This window comes from Octodon degus, unplaced genomic scaffold (genome assembly GCF_000260255.1).
Source record: "Octodon degus isolate 3935 unplaced genomic scaffold, OctDeg1.0 scaffold00352, whole genome shotgun sequence".
In the NCBI taxonomy this organism is placed as follows: Eukaryota; Metazoa; Chordata; class Mammalia; order Rodentia; family Octodontidae; genus Octodon; species Octodon degus.
In genome coordinates this window covers 468,897-480,577 of record NW_004524928.1, presented here as the reverse complement: position 1 = coordinate 480,577, position 11,681 = coordinate 468,897, and the positions used below count along the sequence as shown (strand labels likewise).

General features: G+C 44.1%; 1 protein-coding gene across 1 annotated transcript in view; it reads right to left on the bottom strand.

Annotated features, from left to right (window-relative positions):
- Rpgrip1 (RPGR interacting protein 1) overlaps nucleotides 1-11,681 on the bottom strand; it is a 63,363-nt gene that overhangs the window by 49,189 nt on the left and 2,493 nt on the right. The window contains 5 exon segments of the mRNA XM_004648096.2: nucleotides 2,271-2,413; nucleotides 2,415-2,466; nucleotides 3,343-3,442; nucleotides 4,632-4,894; nucleotides 10,148-10,297. Of these exon segments, the coding sequence (XP_004648153.1) occupies nucleotides 2,271-2,413; nucleotides 2,415-2,466; nucleotides 3,343-3,442; nucleotides 4,632-4,894; nucleotides 10,148-10,297 (708 nt within the window).

Below are 11,681 nucleotides of genomic sequence, written 5' to 3'. Positions count from 1 at the left end.
AGTTTCTTATAAATGATGCAAACCCACAAAGTTAAATCCCCAGTTCAAAAAAAAAAAAAAAAAAAAAAAAGGCAGCAAGGAGATTTGAGTATAGACACAAAGAAAAAGTATTCTTTCTGAACCTAAGAGATCATGTTTTCATCATTATTACTATTATTATTTAAATATATTTGGTAGAGGGTCTCACTACACAGCATGGATCCATAGTAATCCTCCTGTGATTCAGCCTCCCCAGTGCTGGGATTACAGGCGTTTGCTACCATGTCCTGTCTCAGTGGCCCACTCAGCATGCCCAGGGGTGGGACCAGTGCTACCTCTGGGGCCAGGCATCAAACCCTCTTTCCTGCTCCTACTTAGGCAGGAGCTTAGACTGCCAAGCTATCTCTGTGGCCTGGGTCTGTGGTTTTAAAAGGTTCAAAGCTTATGTATATCTCAGGGGCTGGGGAGATGGCTCAGTGGAATAAGTGCTTCCCTGGCAAGGGCAAGGGCCTGAGTTCAATCCCCAGTTCCACCAAAAAAAAAAAAAAAAAAAAAAAAAAAAGCTTATGTATATCTTATACAGTAAATCACCACTAGGAAGACAGTATGCAATGTGTTAATTTTTTTTTTTATTTGTGTGTGTGTGTGGCCAGCTCAGCCCACCAGAGGGCGGGGCTGGCTGGCATGTGGTGCTGGGGGATTGAACTTTAGACCACTGAGCCATCTCACCAGCCCTGCAATGTGTTAATTGTTGAAACTGTCATACCAATTTGATTTGAAACTGTCTCTCAATAAAATTGGGGGGAAAATAAATTTAAAAAAAAAAGACTATAAAAAGTAGTTAAAAAATAAAGTAAAATTTAGATGAATGTCAAAGAAAGAAAAAAAAGCTTATGTATACACAAAAGCCTATGTACAATGTTGTAGTAGTTTTTTGTTTTTTTTTAATTTATTTATTTGTGTGTGTGTGTGTGTGTCCTGCTCAGCCCACCAGAGGGCGGGGCTGGCGGGCATGTGGTGCTGGGGATTGAACCGCGGTCCCTGTGCTTTGCTGAGCTTGTTCTAAGTAGGTGCTTTAGACCGCTGAGCCGTCTCCCCAGCCCCAATGTTGTAGTAGTTTTACTTCCAGTTGTCCAAACTTGGAAGCAACCAGGAAAGCCTTCAACAAGTGAATGAATAAATAAGCTGTAATATATGCAGACAGCAGAATATTAAGCACCTTCAGAAAAGCTAGCAAGTTGTGGAAGGACCTGTAGGAATCCTTTTGGGGGTCATGGGGGTCCCGGGCATTGCCAGGTCCTTATACTTGCCAGGCACCGCTTGTGCTGCTGAGCTGCATCCCTGGTCCTGCCTGTAGGAATCTTAAAGGCATATCACTAAATGAAAGAAGACCTTCAAGGCTACCTACCTACAGTTCCAACCGTGTTTTGGAAAATGGCAAAACATGGAGACAGCAACAAGACAAATGGTTATCAGGGGTTAAAAGAAGGAAACATGAATAGCTGAAACAAAGGATTTTCAGGGTAATAAACACACTCTATATGTTCCTGTAGTGGTGAATTACATTTGTCCTGACTCATACCAGAGTCATTCCTGATACAAACCGTGGCCGCTAAGTCATATCGAGGGGCAGGGTAGGTTTCGCTGTTACATCTGCCTAGTGGAGGGCAGGATGTGAGGGGAGACAGGGCTGTTGGGAACCCAATTTCCTGCTCCGTTTTGCTGTGAAACTGAAACTACACTAAAAATTAAACTCTATTTAAAAAAATTCCTCCAAGGACCAATGCACAAAGAGGGCATTCACCTACCTGGTGATGAGGATGAGATAATTTTCTCTATATAAAGTAAGACCGCAAATCCATTATCCAGTTAATCTATTTCTTAACTTACTAAGGATTCCAGTTCTACTTCTTAGATTAAATTTAGTCCTTAACATTCTCTTTTCCTCTAAAATGGAGGAAAGGCACAAATACACTCAATCTCAGTCTTTCTGTCACTGTCTCTGTCTCTGCCCCTGTGTCCCTCTGCTTCTGTCCCTCTGTCTCTCCGTCTCTCCCTCTCTTCCTCCCTCTCCCCGTCGTCCTTCCTCTCACTCTCCTTTCTCTGTTTTTCTCTTGTCTCCCTCCCATCCAAGGCAGGGCCTTGCCTTGTAGCCCAGCCTGGCCTTCAACTCTCCATCCGTCCTCCTCACCATCTTGAATGCTGGGATTACAGACACCACAAAGCCTGGCAAGAATCTTTTCTTGTTTTCAGTTCATTATGGTTTGCGACTTGGACTGCCATGCTCTTACCGAAGCTCTGCAGCTTTCTGAGCATGCTCCAGTGAGCTTTTCTGTTCAAAACTGTCATCTTTGGACCACATTTTCTCAGGCGATGCTAGTGGTTCTTCCACTTGCACAGTGTTGTTGGCCATAATGCGGGTCCTATCAGGCACAACACAGACCAAGGGGTTTAGCCATAATTAGAACTTTACTGAAAGAAAGCACGCTTCAATTATAAACATAAAACACAAAAAGAACTAGAAACTGCTCATAGGGGCATGGAGTTGGACCGCCACATTTATAAGCTAGTGGAGGGGCCGGGGGGATGGCTCAGTGGAATAAGCACTTCCCTGGCAAGTGCAAAGGCCTGAGTTCAATCCCCGGTTGTACAAAACAAACAAACAAACAAACAAACAAAACAACGATGGGCTGGTGAGATGGCTCAGGGGTCTAAAGCACCTACTTTAGAACAAGCTCAGCGAAGCATCAGGGACCGCGGTTCAATCCCCCAGCACCACATGCCAGCCAGCCCCGCCCCCTGGTGGGCTGAGCTGGCCACACACACGCACACACACATAAATAAAATTTAAAAAAAAAATTTGAAAAATAAAAAAAAGCTAGTGGAGTCAGTATTCTCTACATTGTAGAGAATAATCTTACAAAACAGTGTTCAAATGACAAATGGATATAGAAATGAATTATGGTCTAGGAGATAGAAATACAAAGGACAAGCGGAATTCTTTTCTTTTAAGTCAGATTTGCTTGGTACATTTTAGATACATATAATGCTCACATTCATCAAAGAGAAGTTGCACCCATACATGATGTAACTTGATTCCTTCTTTTTGCCATTCCTCTACCCTCCCTTCCACCCCTCCTCCTGGGGAAGGGCAGTTCTGGCAGTTGAGGAAAGGACTTTTATTTCCCTTTCCTCAGAGGCCAGAAGGATGTTGTTTTCCATTCTGCACTGAAGCTGAAATGTGGCAGACTTTCACTTTCTCCAATTGTGCTGGAAATCACCAGCACTCACTTATCCCCTGTATGATGTGTTTCTAGCTAAAAGCTGTAGGGGTAGCAACTTGGGACAAGTGAAAGAACTCACAGTTCGCTGGGCTCGCAGGCTGTTTCATCCCTCGAGTTTTTGTGTGTCATGTGCTCCTTGAATCTGGGAGGGGCTGTGTAGCTCGGCCTATCGCTTGGCCCTGAAAATTTAGGCAGAAGATGTACAGTGTGGGAACAGCATCCTCCAGAACACCAGACGCCGAAGCTGGACGCAGGGAGCCGTGGGCCCTAGGAAACCTCAGGGTCACTCTAGCCCCAGAGGAGTGGATCTCCTTACTGTTGGGAATGGCAACTAAGAGTCCATGAGTCAGCAGGACCACAGCCTCAAATCTCTGAGCACAAAGAGAAAGGAGAAAAGTGCAAGTGTGTCCACAGCAAGGGCTGCGGCTAACTTCAGGAACCTTAATCTCCAGCCTGGTGCAGCGAGGGCTCGATAATGCACAACTATTAGGTGGAACTGAAATTTGGACTCATTCTGTTTTTATTTAATTAATTTATTTATTTATTTTTGCGGAACTGGGGATTGAACTCAGGCCCTTGTGCTTGCCAGGGAAACACTTATTCCACTGAGCCATCTCCCCGGCCCCTCATTCTGTTTTTCTGCTGTCAGCTGTTTTCACAAATGTTTGGTGGTCAGGATTAGGGGACTTGAACGTAGAGAACCATGCTAGAATGAGTACTTGTTAACAAAATAAAAGTATTTTAATAAAATGCCTAGACTCTCATCCTTGATTTAGGCCCATGGCAATGGGATGCCTTTTCTCTGGAGATTCAGTTAGGTTTTCACAGCAGATAAATCGGGCCTCAGACCCCACCACTTGGCACACAGAGGAGAGACGGTGACCAGGCCTGGACCTCAGCAGTGGGCCTTGGAGCAGGTGAACCCATGAAAGAAAGCAGCTTGCCACGCGTGCACGTGCCTCCCTGGGAGAAGAACTTTGGAGCGCACCCCTCTTTCAAGAGGCCACCTCTCTCTCCCTCGGGTGAGCAGGACCACAAGGTCTTCTCACCAATTCTGCTTTTCTGTTGGATTAGCCCTCAGCAGAGATCCGTGGAGAACTGTGCTAGGGGTGAGTGTGTGTGCGTGTGAGTGTGTAACCCAGGGCCTCGTGCATGCTAGGTCAGCGCTCTATAACTGTACTACGCCCCCGTTCCTGAATTGAGAATTTTGCACCTGGCATCCCAGCGAAGAGAACGTGACTGAGTGTGGTAGACAGGAGAGAGAACAAAAGAACAAAGTCGGGCAGTGGGCGGAACGAAGCAGAAAAGGAAACTTGGATCCCACGCCCGGGCCGCGCCAGTGCTGCCTGCAAGCCGGCCCCGTCTCACCCTCAGCAGGTGTCTCCGGCGCCCTCGCACCCGCGCTGTGGAGCTGTCTGTGTCTCTCCGGGACCCGAGGCTGAGCGCGGCCTGGAGCAGAGGGACGGACGCGCTGGGCCACGGCTGGCAACCTGTGCTCGGGGAGCCGCCGCCCCGCCGCCTTGCGCGCCCGCCGCCGCCTGGGCTCGAATCTCCGCGCAGCCGCTGCAGCCTCGGCCCGCAGGGCCCCGCCAGGGGCAGTCGGTCTCCGGCGCAGCAGGGTGGTCCTCAGCCTACGGCAAAACAAAACATGCAGCTTCTCCCATATGACAGTCACTTCGAGAGTTATTTGGTGACAAGTAATCACGAGTTGATTTGTGACATGAATGGATCTGTTGTGGCCTATTACTAATTTTCTGTTCCTAGTCACACGGTAACTGAACTGAGGGGATGTCATGATGGACATTGTGTCCATTCTATTACAATGACCACACACTTACCTTGTAAGGACTAGGTATTTGTGTAAACACTTTTTTTCTTTCTTTCTTTCTTTTTTTTTTTTTTTTAGACAGGGTCTCACCATTTAATTCAGGCTGGCCTTGAACTTGCTATGTAGCTGGTCTGGAATTCTCTACCATCTTTCTGCCTCAGCCTACCAAGTGCTGGGATTACAACTGTGTGCCACTATGCCAGGTCAAAATACTTTTTCTTTTAAAAACTATATAGTTTGTAGGACAAAGTGGTGCACACTTGAAGGATTGCTGTCAGTTTGACATTAGCGTAGGCTACATAATGAGTTAAAGACCAACCTGAATTATAGAGTGAAACCATGTCTCAAAAAAAAAAAAAAAATATATATATATATATATATATAATCTATATGCATTATTTATAACATGTATAGATACCTATTGAAATATCATTATAAGTTATATAACTGCCAGTTTCTTAAAAGTGATAATTATGATCAGAAATTTGAATACTTCTCCTGTCTCACTTGCTCCTTCATAGCTTCTAGTAATATATACTGAGCCCACCTACTGTGGCTTATTGATCATTGTTTTGTTTTTTCAAGCACTTATTCTACTGAGCTATCTCCCTGGGCCCTTTTGTTTTGTTTTGCAGTACTGGAGACCGAACTTGGGATCTTATGCATGCCAGGCAGGTGCTTAGGCCACTGAGCTGTCTCCCAGCCCCATTATTTCTTTTTTTTTTTTTTTTACTTACTTATTTATTTATTTATTTATGTGTGTGTGTGTGGCCAGCTCAGCCCACCAGGGGGCGGGGCTGGCTGGCATGTGGTGCTGGGGGATTGAACCCGGGGTCCCTGTGCTTTGCTAAGCTTGTTCTAAGTAGGTGCCTTAGACCACTGAGCCATCTCACCAGCCCCACCCATTATTTCTTAACTTGACCTAAAATCTTGCTTTTTCCCATTAGTAGATCCTCTGATCTCACTGTGCTATGGAAAGAATTTCTTGCCCAGCCTCCCAAAATCCACAGGCTGAAGCCCTTTACCTCCAATGTGACAGGACCAGAAGATCAGGCCTGTAGGACATTACTGAGGCTAAGTGAGGTGATAAGCGAGGACCCTGAGTGAATATAACTGTGGTCGTACAGCAAGAGAAGGTCTACACCCCACCTCACTGCCTCACCATGTGGGAACTGAGCTAAAAAGAGGTGTTTGGGGTAGGAAGATGGTCCTCGCCAGAATGCAGCCTTGCTGGAGTCCGATCTTGGCTCTAGAACTGTGAGAAAATAAATTTCTATTGATTAAAGGCCCCTGTCTATGGTATTTGGTTGTGGCAGCCCAAGCCAACTAAGATATGCCGTATGCTTCTTCTGACATTTACAAATCCAGCCTTGTGTGTCATTAAACTTCCTGTGCTCAGTTTTCTTATTTATAAATAAAGATACCAATAGTACCCACATCATTAGATTGTTGTAAAGATTAAGTAAGTTCATATACAGAAAGTGCTTACAGAAGAGATCTCATGCTGCAGCCACTGTGGGTGTGGATCTAGGTGTGCATCTAGTTAGTTCTGACTATCACATATCACTTTATCCAGATAAAGAAATCAGGGCATGAAATATAGCTCAAAGCCAGACAGATATGATCTAGTTTAATATCCACAATCTCAGGTACTCTCTTTTGTTGTTTTGCCTTGATTTGTTTGGGCTTTGTTTTTCAAGTATTCTTTAGTTATCCATTCAGAAGCAAAGTTCTTGGCTAAGGCTTGGGTGAGTATCCTCCAGAAGTCTGCATGTCAGAGGCTTAGTGTCCAGGGTGACATGATGGGTAGTGATTATGGGAAGTCCACAGGTCACTGAGGATGTGCCTTAAAAGACACTGTGCGGCCCACTCTCTTCCTCTCTGAAGGTTCATCAGGTAAGCAGGCTGTTCTACCATGTGCTTGTATCACACTCAGGAACAGCTCAAGCTTGGCCCAGAACCTACAGAACTGTGAGCCAAAACAACCCTCTTTTCTTTATAAGCTGATTTCCTCAGGGATTTCATTACAGTAACAGAAAGCTGACTAATAGTCCACACAACCTTCTAACTTCAGATTCTCAAATTTTCCGTAATATCAGAGTGACTGCTTTGAAGAATGCTCTAGTTCTGTAACTTATAAATGATGCTCTGACTGTCTTTGTGGAGTTATAAGGAGAAATAAAAAGTGGCCCTCAGCATCTGAGAACTGGTCTGACACAACTGGTCCTCAACATTGCTTGAAGCAGGCTTGGTGCTTACAGCTAGGCCATGTTGTTCTCCAGCTGGACAGCTCATAGATCATTGGCTTTCAGACAAGGTCACTCGGAAACCACAACACAGGGAGATAAAGCAAGTTCACTACATAATTCTGACTAAGACAGACACAAAAAAGGTCATTGCCATCCACAAAATACCAAATGGCCCTTTTTCTGAGCCAATAGGAGTGATTACAACTGCTTTACCAATCACAGCTTCAGCCTTGCTCTGTCTACTTCCATGTGGATAAGATTTGCTGGAAACCCAAACAGAATCACCCCTGCTCCCAACCTGCAGCAAGAACAGCACCCAACCTACAGCAAGCCCCTGCTTCCTCGGGTCCTCCCCTAATCTCTGCCGAAGTCCAAACACCTAGGTTGTAACCCAGGCTGCAAGATGCATCTAGCTCCCCAAGGAGTGCATCTCCTCTATTTTCTCTCCCTCTGGCTGTGAGGAGCCCTGCCGCACTCACTGAGCTACAGGCTGTTCTGGGTGGTCCTTGCCTGAAAGTGCTACCACAAATGTCTGCGTGTCTCAGACATGGATCCCCAGAGCATGCATCCTTCCATCTGTTTCTGTCTCTCCTCCCAGTTCAGATTCTTGCACAAATTTTTATTTTCTTTTGTTTTTAATAATGCTTAGTTGAGCTGTGGAGATAGCTCAGTAGAATAAGCACTTGCCTGGTAAAGCACAAGGGCCTGAGTTCAATCCCTGGTTCTGCAAAAAAATAAATAAAATTTAAGTAATAATAATAATAATAATAATGCTCAATTGCTAGAACATGTACAGTGTCATCCTTTGTATTGTTTTTGGTCCCAGGAATCGATCTCAGGACTTCATCCTTGCCAGGAAGGTGCTGCTCCACTGAGCTCAATCCCCAGCCCCTCCTGTCCAGGTTTGATCCCAGATTTTCACTTTGGAAACCACTGTATATGGTGTATCTTGGAGTTAAGAGCTATCAGCTTTGCTGCTCACTAAATTTCATTTTGGGGAAGTTACTTAACCGCTTCATGTTTCCTTTTCCTCATAATAATATGCATTCATGCTTCTTTTTTCTTTCTTTCTTTCTTTCTTTTTTTTTTTTTTTTTTTTTTTTTTTTGACAGAACCGGAGATTGAACTCAGGCCCTTGAACTTGCGAGGGAAGCGTTTATTCCACTGAGTCATCTCCCTGGCCCTTTTTTCTTTTTTTCTGATACACAGTCTTACTAAGTAGTTCAGGCTAGTCTTGAACTCATGTTGATCCTCCTGCCTCAGCCTCCTGAGTGCTGGAATTACAGATGTGTGCCACCACACTCAGCCCCCCAGGCTCTTAAATGAGTTAATAGTATTTATATTAAATCAGTCAATATATGTTCATAAGGCACTTAGAACATTTCTGCATACAGCAAAAGATCAATATAATCTTAACTTCTGTTTTTAAAAATGAAGACTCCTAAAAATAAATACATAAAATAAAATAAAAACCACTTGTTCCCCTGAGACTGCAACCATTTTTCTCTGTCTTTATCCCCTTTGGTGACCAGGGCAGGAACTCCGTGGTTCAACATAGCATCGCCAATGTTCTTGGTGATGCTTGTGGCCTTTATTTAAGTGTTTGGCAGGAAAAAAGAATAAAATGATATTGCTTCAAAAATTAAACATTCTTCCCAGGCATAGTGCTGCACACCTATAATACCAGCACTCGGGAGGCTGAGACAGGAGGGTTGCTATAAGTTTAAGGCCAGGCCTGAGTTACCTAGAGAGACTCTGTCTCAAAAATAAACAAACATTCTTGACACTGACTTCTTATCAGGTATAACTATCTAAGAAGAATGTAGGACCGCCAAAAAAAAAAACAAAAACAAAAACAAAAAAGGGGCCAGGGAGATGGCTCAGTGGAATAAGCGTTTCTCTGGCAAGAGCAAGGGCCTGAGTTCAATCCCCAGTTCCTCCAAAACAAAAACAAAAACAAAAACAAAAACAAAAACAAAAACATAAGAAGAATGTAGGGGCCGGAGAGATGGCTCAATAGAATAAGTGCTTGCCTGGCAAGTGCAAGGGCCTGAGTTCAATCGCCAGTTCTGCTAAAACAAACAAACAAACAAACCAAAAAAAAAACCCCAACATTTTGTATCTGTATACGCAGAATAGTTAGGATAGATATACAGCTACTTTCACTTAATTCAATGAGAAGAAAGGGGCTGGTGAGATGGCTCAGTGGTCTAAGGCACCTACTTAGAACAAGCTAAGCCAAGCAAGGCACAGGGACCTCGGTTCAATCCCCAGCACCACATGCTAGACCGCCTGCCCCCTGGTGGGCTGAGCTGGCCACACACACACACACACACACACACACACACACACAAATGAGAAGAAAGATTTGTACTAATAGTGTTTGGACAGGATATTCTGTCTGCATCTTGTACTATGGATAACCGCTAAGAAGATAAAAATGTATAATGTGTTAATTATTGAAACTGTCCAATTAATCAGTTTTGAAACTGTCTCATTAATATTTGTTTCTCAATGAAATAAAATTTAAAAAAATAAGCAGAATGTATTCTTTCTGTTTAGTGTAGAGCAGGCCTGAGGTAGACATAGCTTTCAATTTTTATTTTCAGTACAAGAGGCTTCACACTAAGTCATATCTACAGGCCTTTTTATTTTTTATTTTCAGACAGAGTCTCACTAAATTACTAAATGGCCCAGGTTGGGCTTGAACTTGTAGGTCTCCTTACTTCAACCTGCCAGAGTTTGAGTGTCCCAGGTGTGTACCACCATGCCGATCAGGGTTCAGAATTTAGGAGAGCACTGGGTACCTTTTAATCTCCTCCTGTTGCTTCCAAAAAAGGTCTTTCACCGTCATGTACTCTTCACGAAGTCGAAAGAGACTGTCCTCCAATTCCTCTCGGCTCATCCTGCTCAAGGCTGGTTGGGCTTTCATATTCTTACCTAAAGATCCAGGAAAGGGTAATATTTTGGAGAATATTTTACATGCATTAGTTTTGTTCTTATGAAACAAGGTCCTGCCTCAGCTCCCTAAGTGCCAGGATTACAGGTGTGTACCCCCACAGCTGGATACCTGCAATTTTTTTTTTTTTTTTTTTTTTTTTGGCAGAACGAGGGATTGAACTCAGGCCCTTGAGCTTGCCAGGGAAGCGCTTATTCCACTAAGCCATCGCCCCGGCCCTGAAATTTTGTTTTAACCCATCAGGTGTCATCACATCCTGTTTTGAAAGCATAAATCCAAGTTGAATCAGGAAATGCATGCAGTCCCTGGAGACCTCCCGCCCTCAGCCTTCTGGTATGAAGCATGACTTGACTTCCCCTTGTGAGTGCACTGTCCTATTAAATATTGTTTTACTTATTTATTTAGGTACCAGGAATTGAACTTATGACCTTGTGCTTTCCAGTTAGGCACTTGAGCCACTAAGCTACATGCCAGGCCATCCTATTAAATATTTTTTGTTTTTCCTATTAAATATTGTGAGCAATTGGAGCCAGGAAGATGGCTCAGTGGAATAAGCACTTCCCTGGCAAGCGCAAGGTCCTGAGTTCAATCCCTGGTTCTGGAAAAAAAATAGATAGATAGATAGATAGATAGATAGATAGATAGATAGATAGATAGACTGAGCAAAGTTTGTTTTTGTTTTTGTTTTTGTTTTTTCCCCCGACCTTACGCTGGTGCCTTGGAGGAGAAGTCCCCAAATTGCTTGCTTGGAAGGGAGCTGCCACTTGGTCCCAGCAGAGGAAGCTAGAACACACTCTTGCAGTTTGAGTGCTCCCAGGCTCTGGTGAGCCCTCAGTGGAGAGCCCCGGGCACCAAGTAGCCTGGCCACTCAGAGGTCTGCTCCACAGCCACCCTGGCCATGCCTGCCCTCCTTGCCACCTCTCCGACCCAGCCTTTGGAGAGGAGGACAAGTAAGTTGGTTGGGGTACAAGTGACACCCAATGTACAAATTGCACATAAATGAAGTGAAATTTTTATTATCTTTGACATGTGTGTATACCTGTGAGGTATGCACACACCTGGGAAACCCTCACCCCATGTTTCCTGGGGCTCTCCTGTAACCCACCCCTTTTTTCTCCACACCAAGTCCAACCCCAATTCTATTTCCAGGCTCACAATGGGTATATTGAGATCATTACAAAATACTGCCTGAGTTCAATCCCCGGTTCCTCAAAAAAACAAAAAACAAAAACAGAATACTGTTCAGTTTTTATAAAATTTAGAAGGTATGATAACAATATAGTGACTGTTTAATTTTTAAAAAATTTATTGCAGGGCTGGTGAGATGGCTTGGTGGTCTAAAGCACCTACTTAGAACAAGCTAAGCTAAGCAGAACACAGGG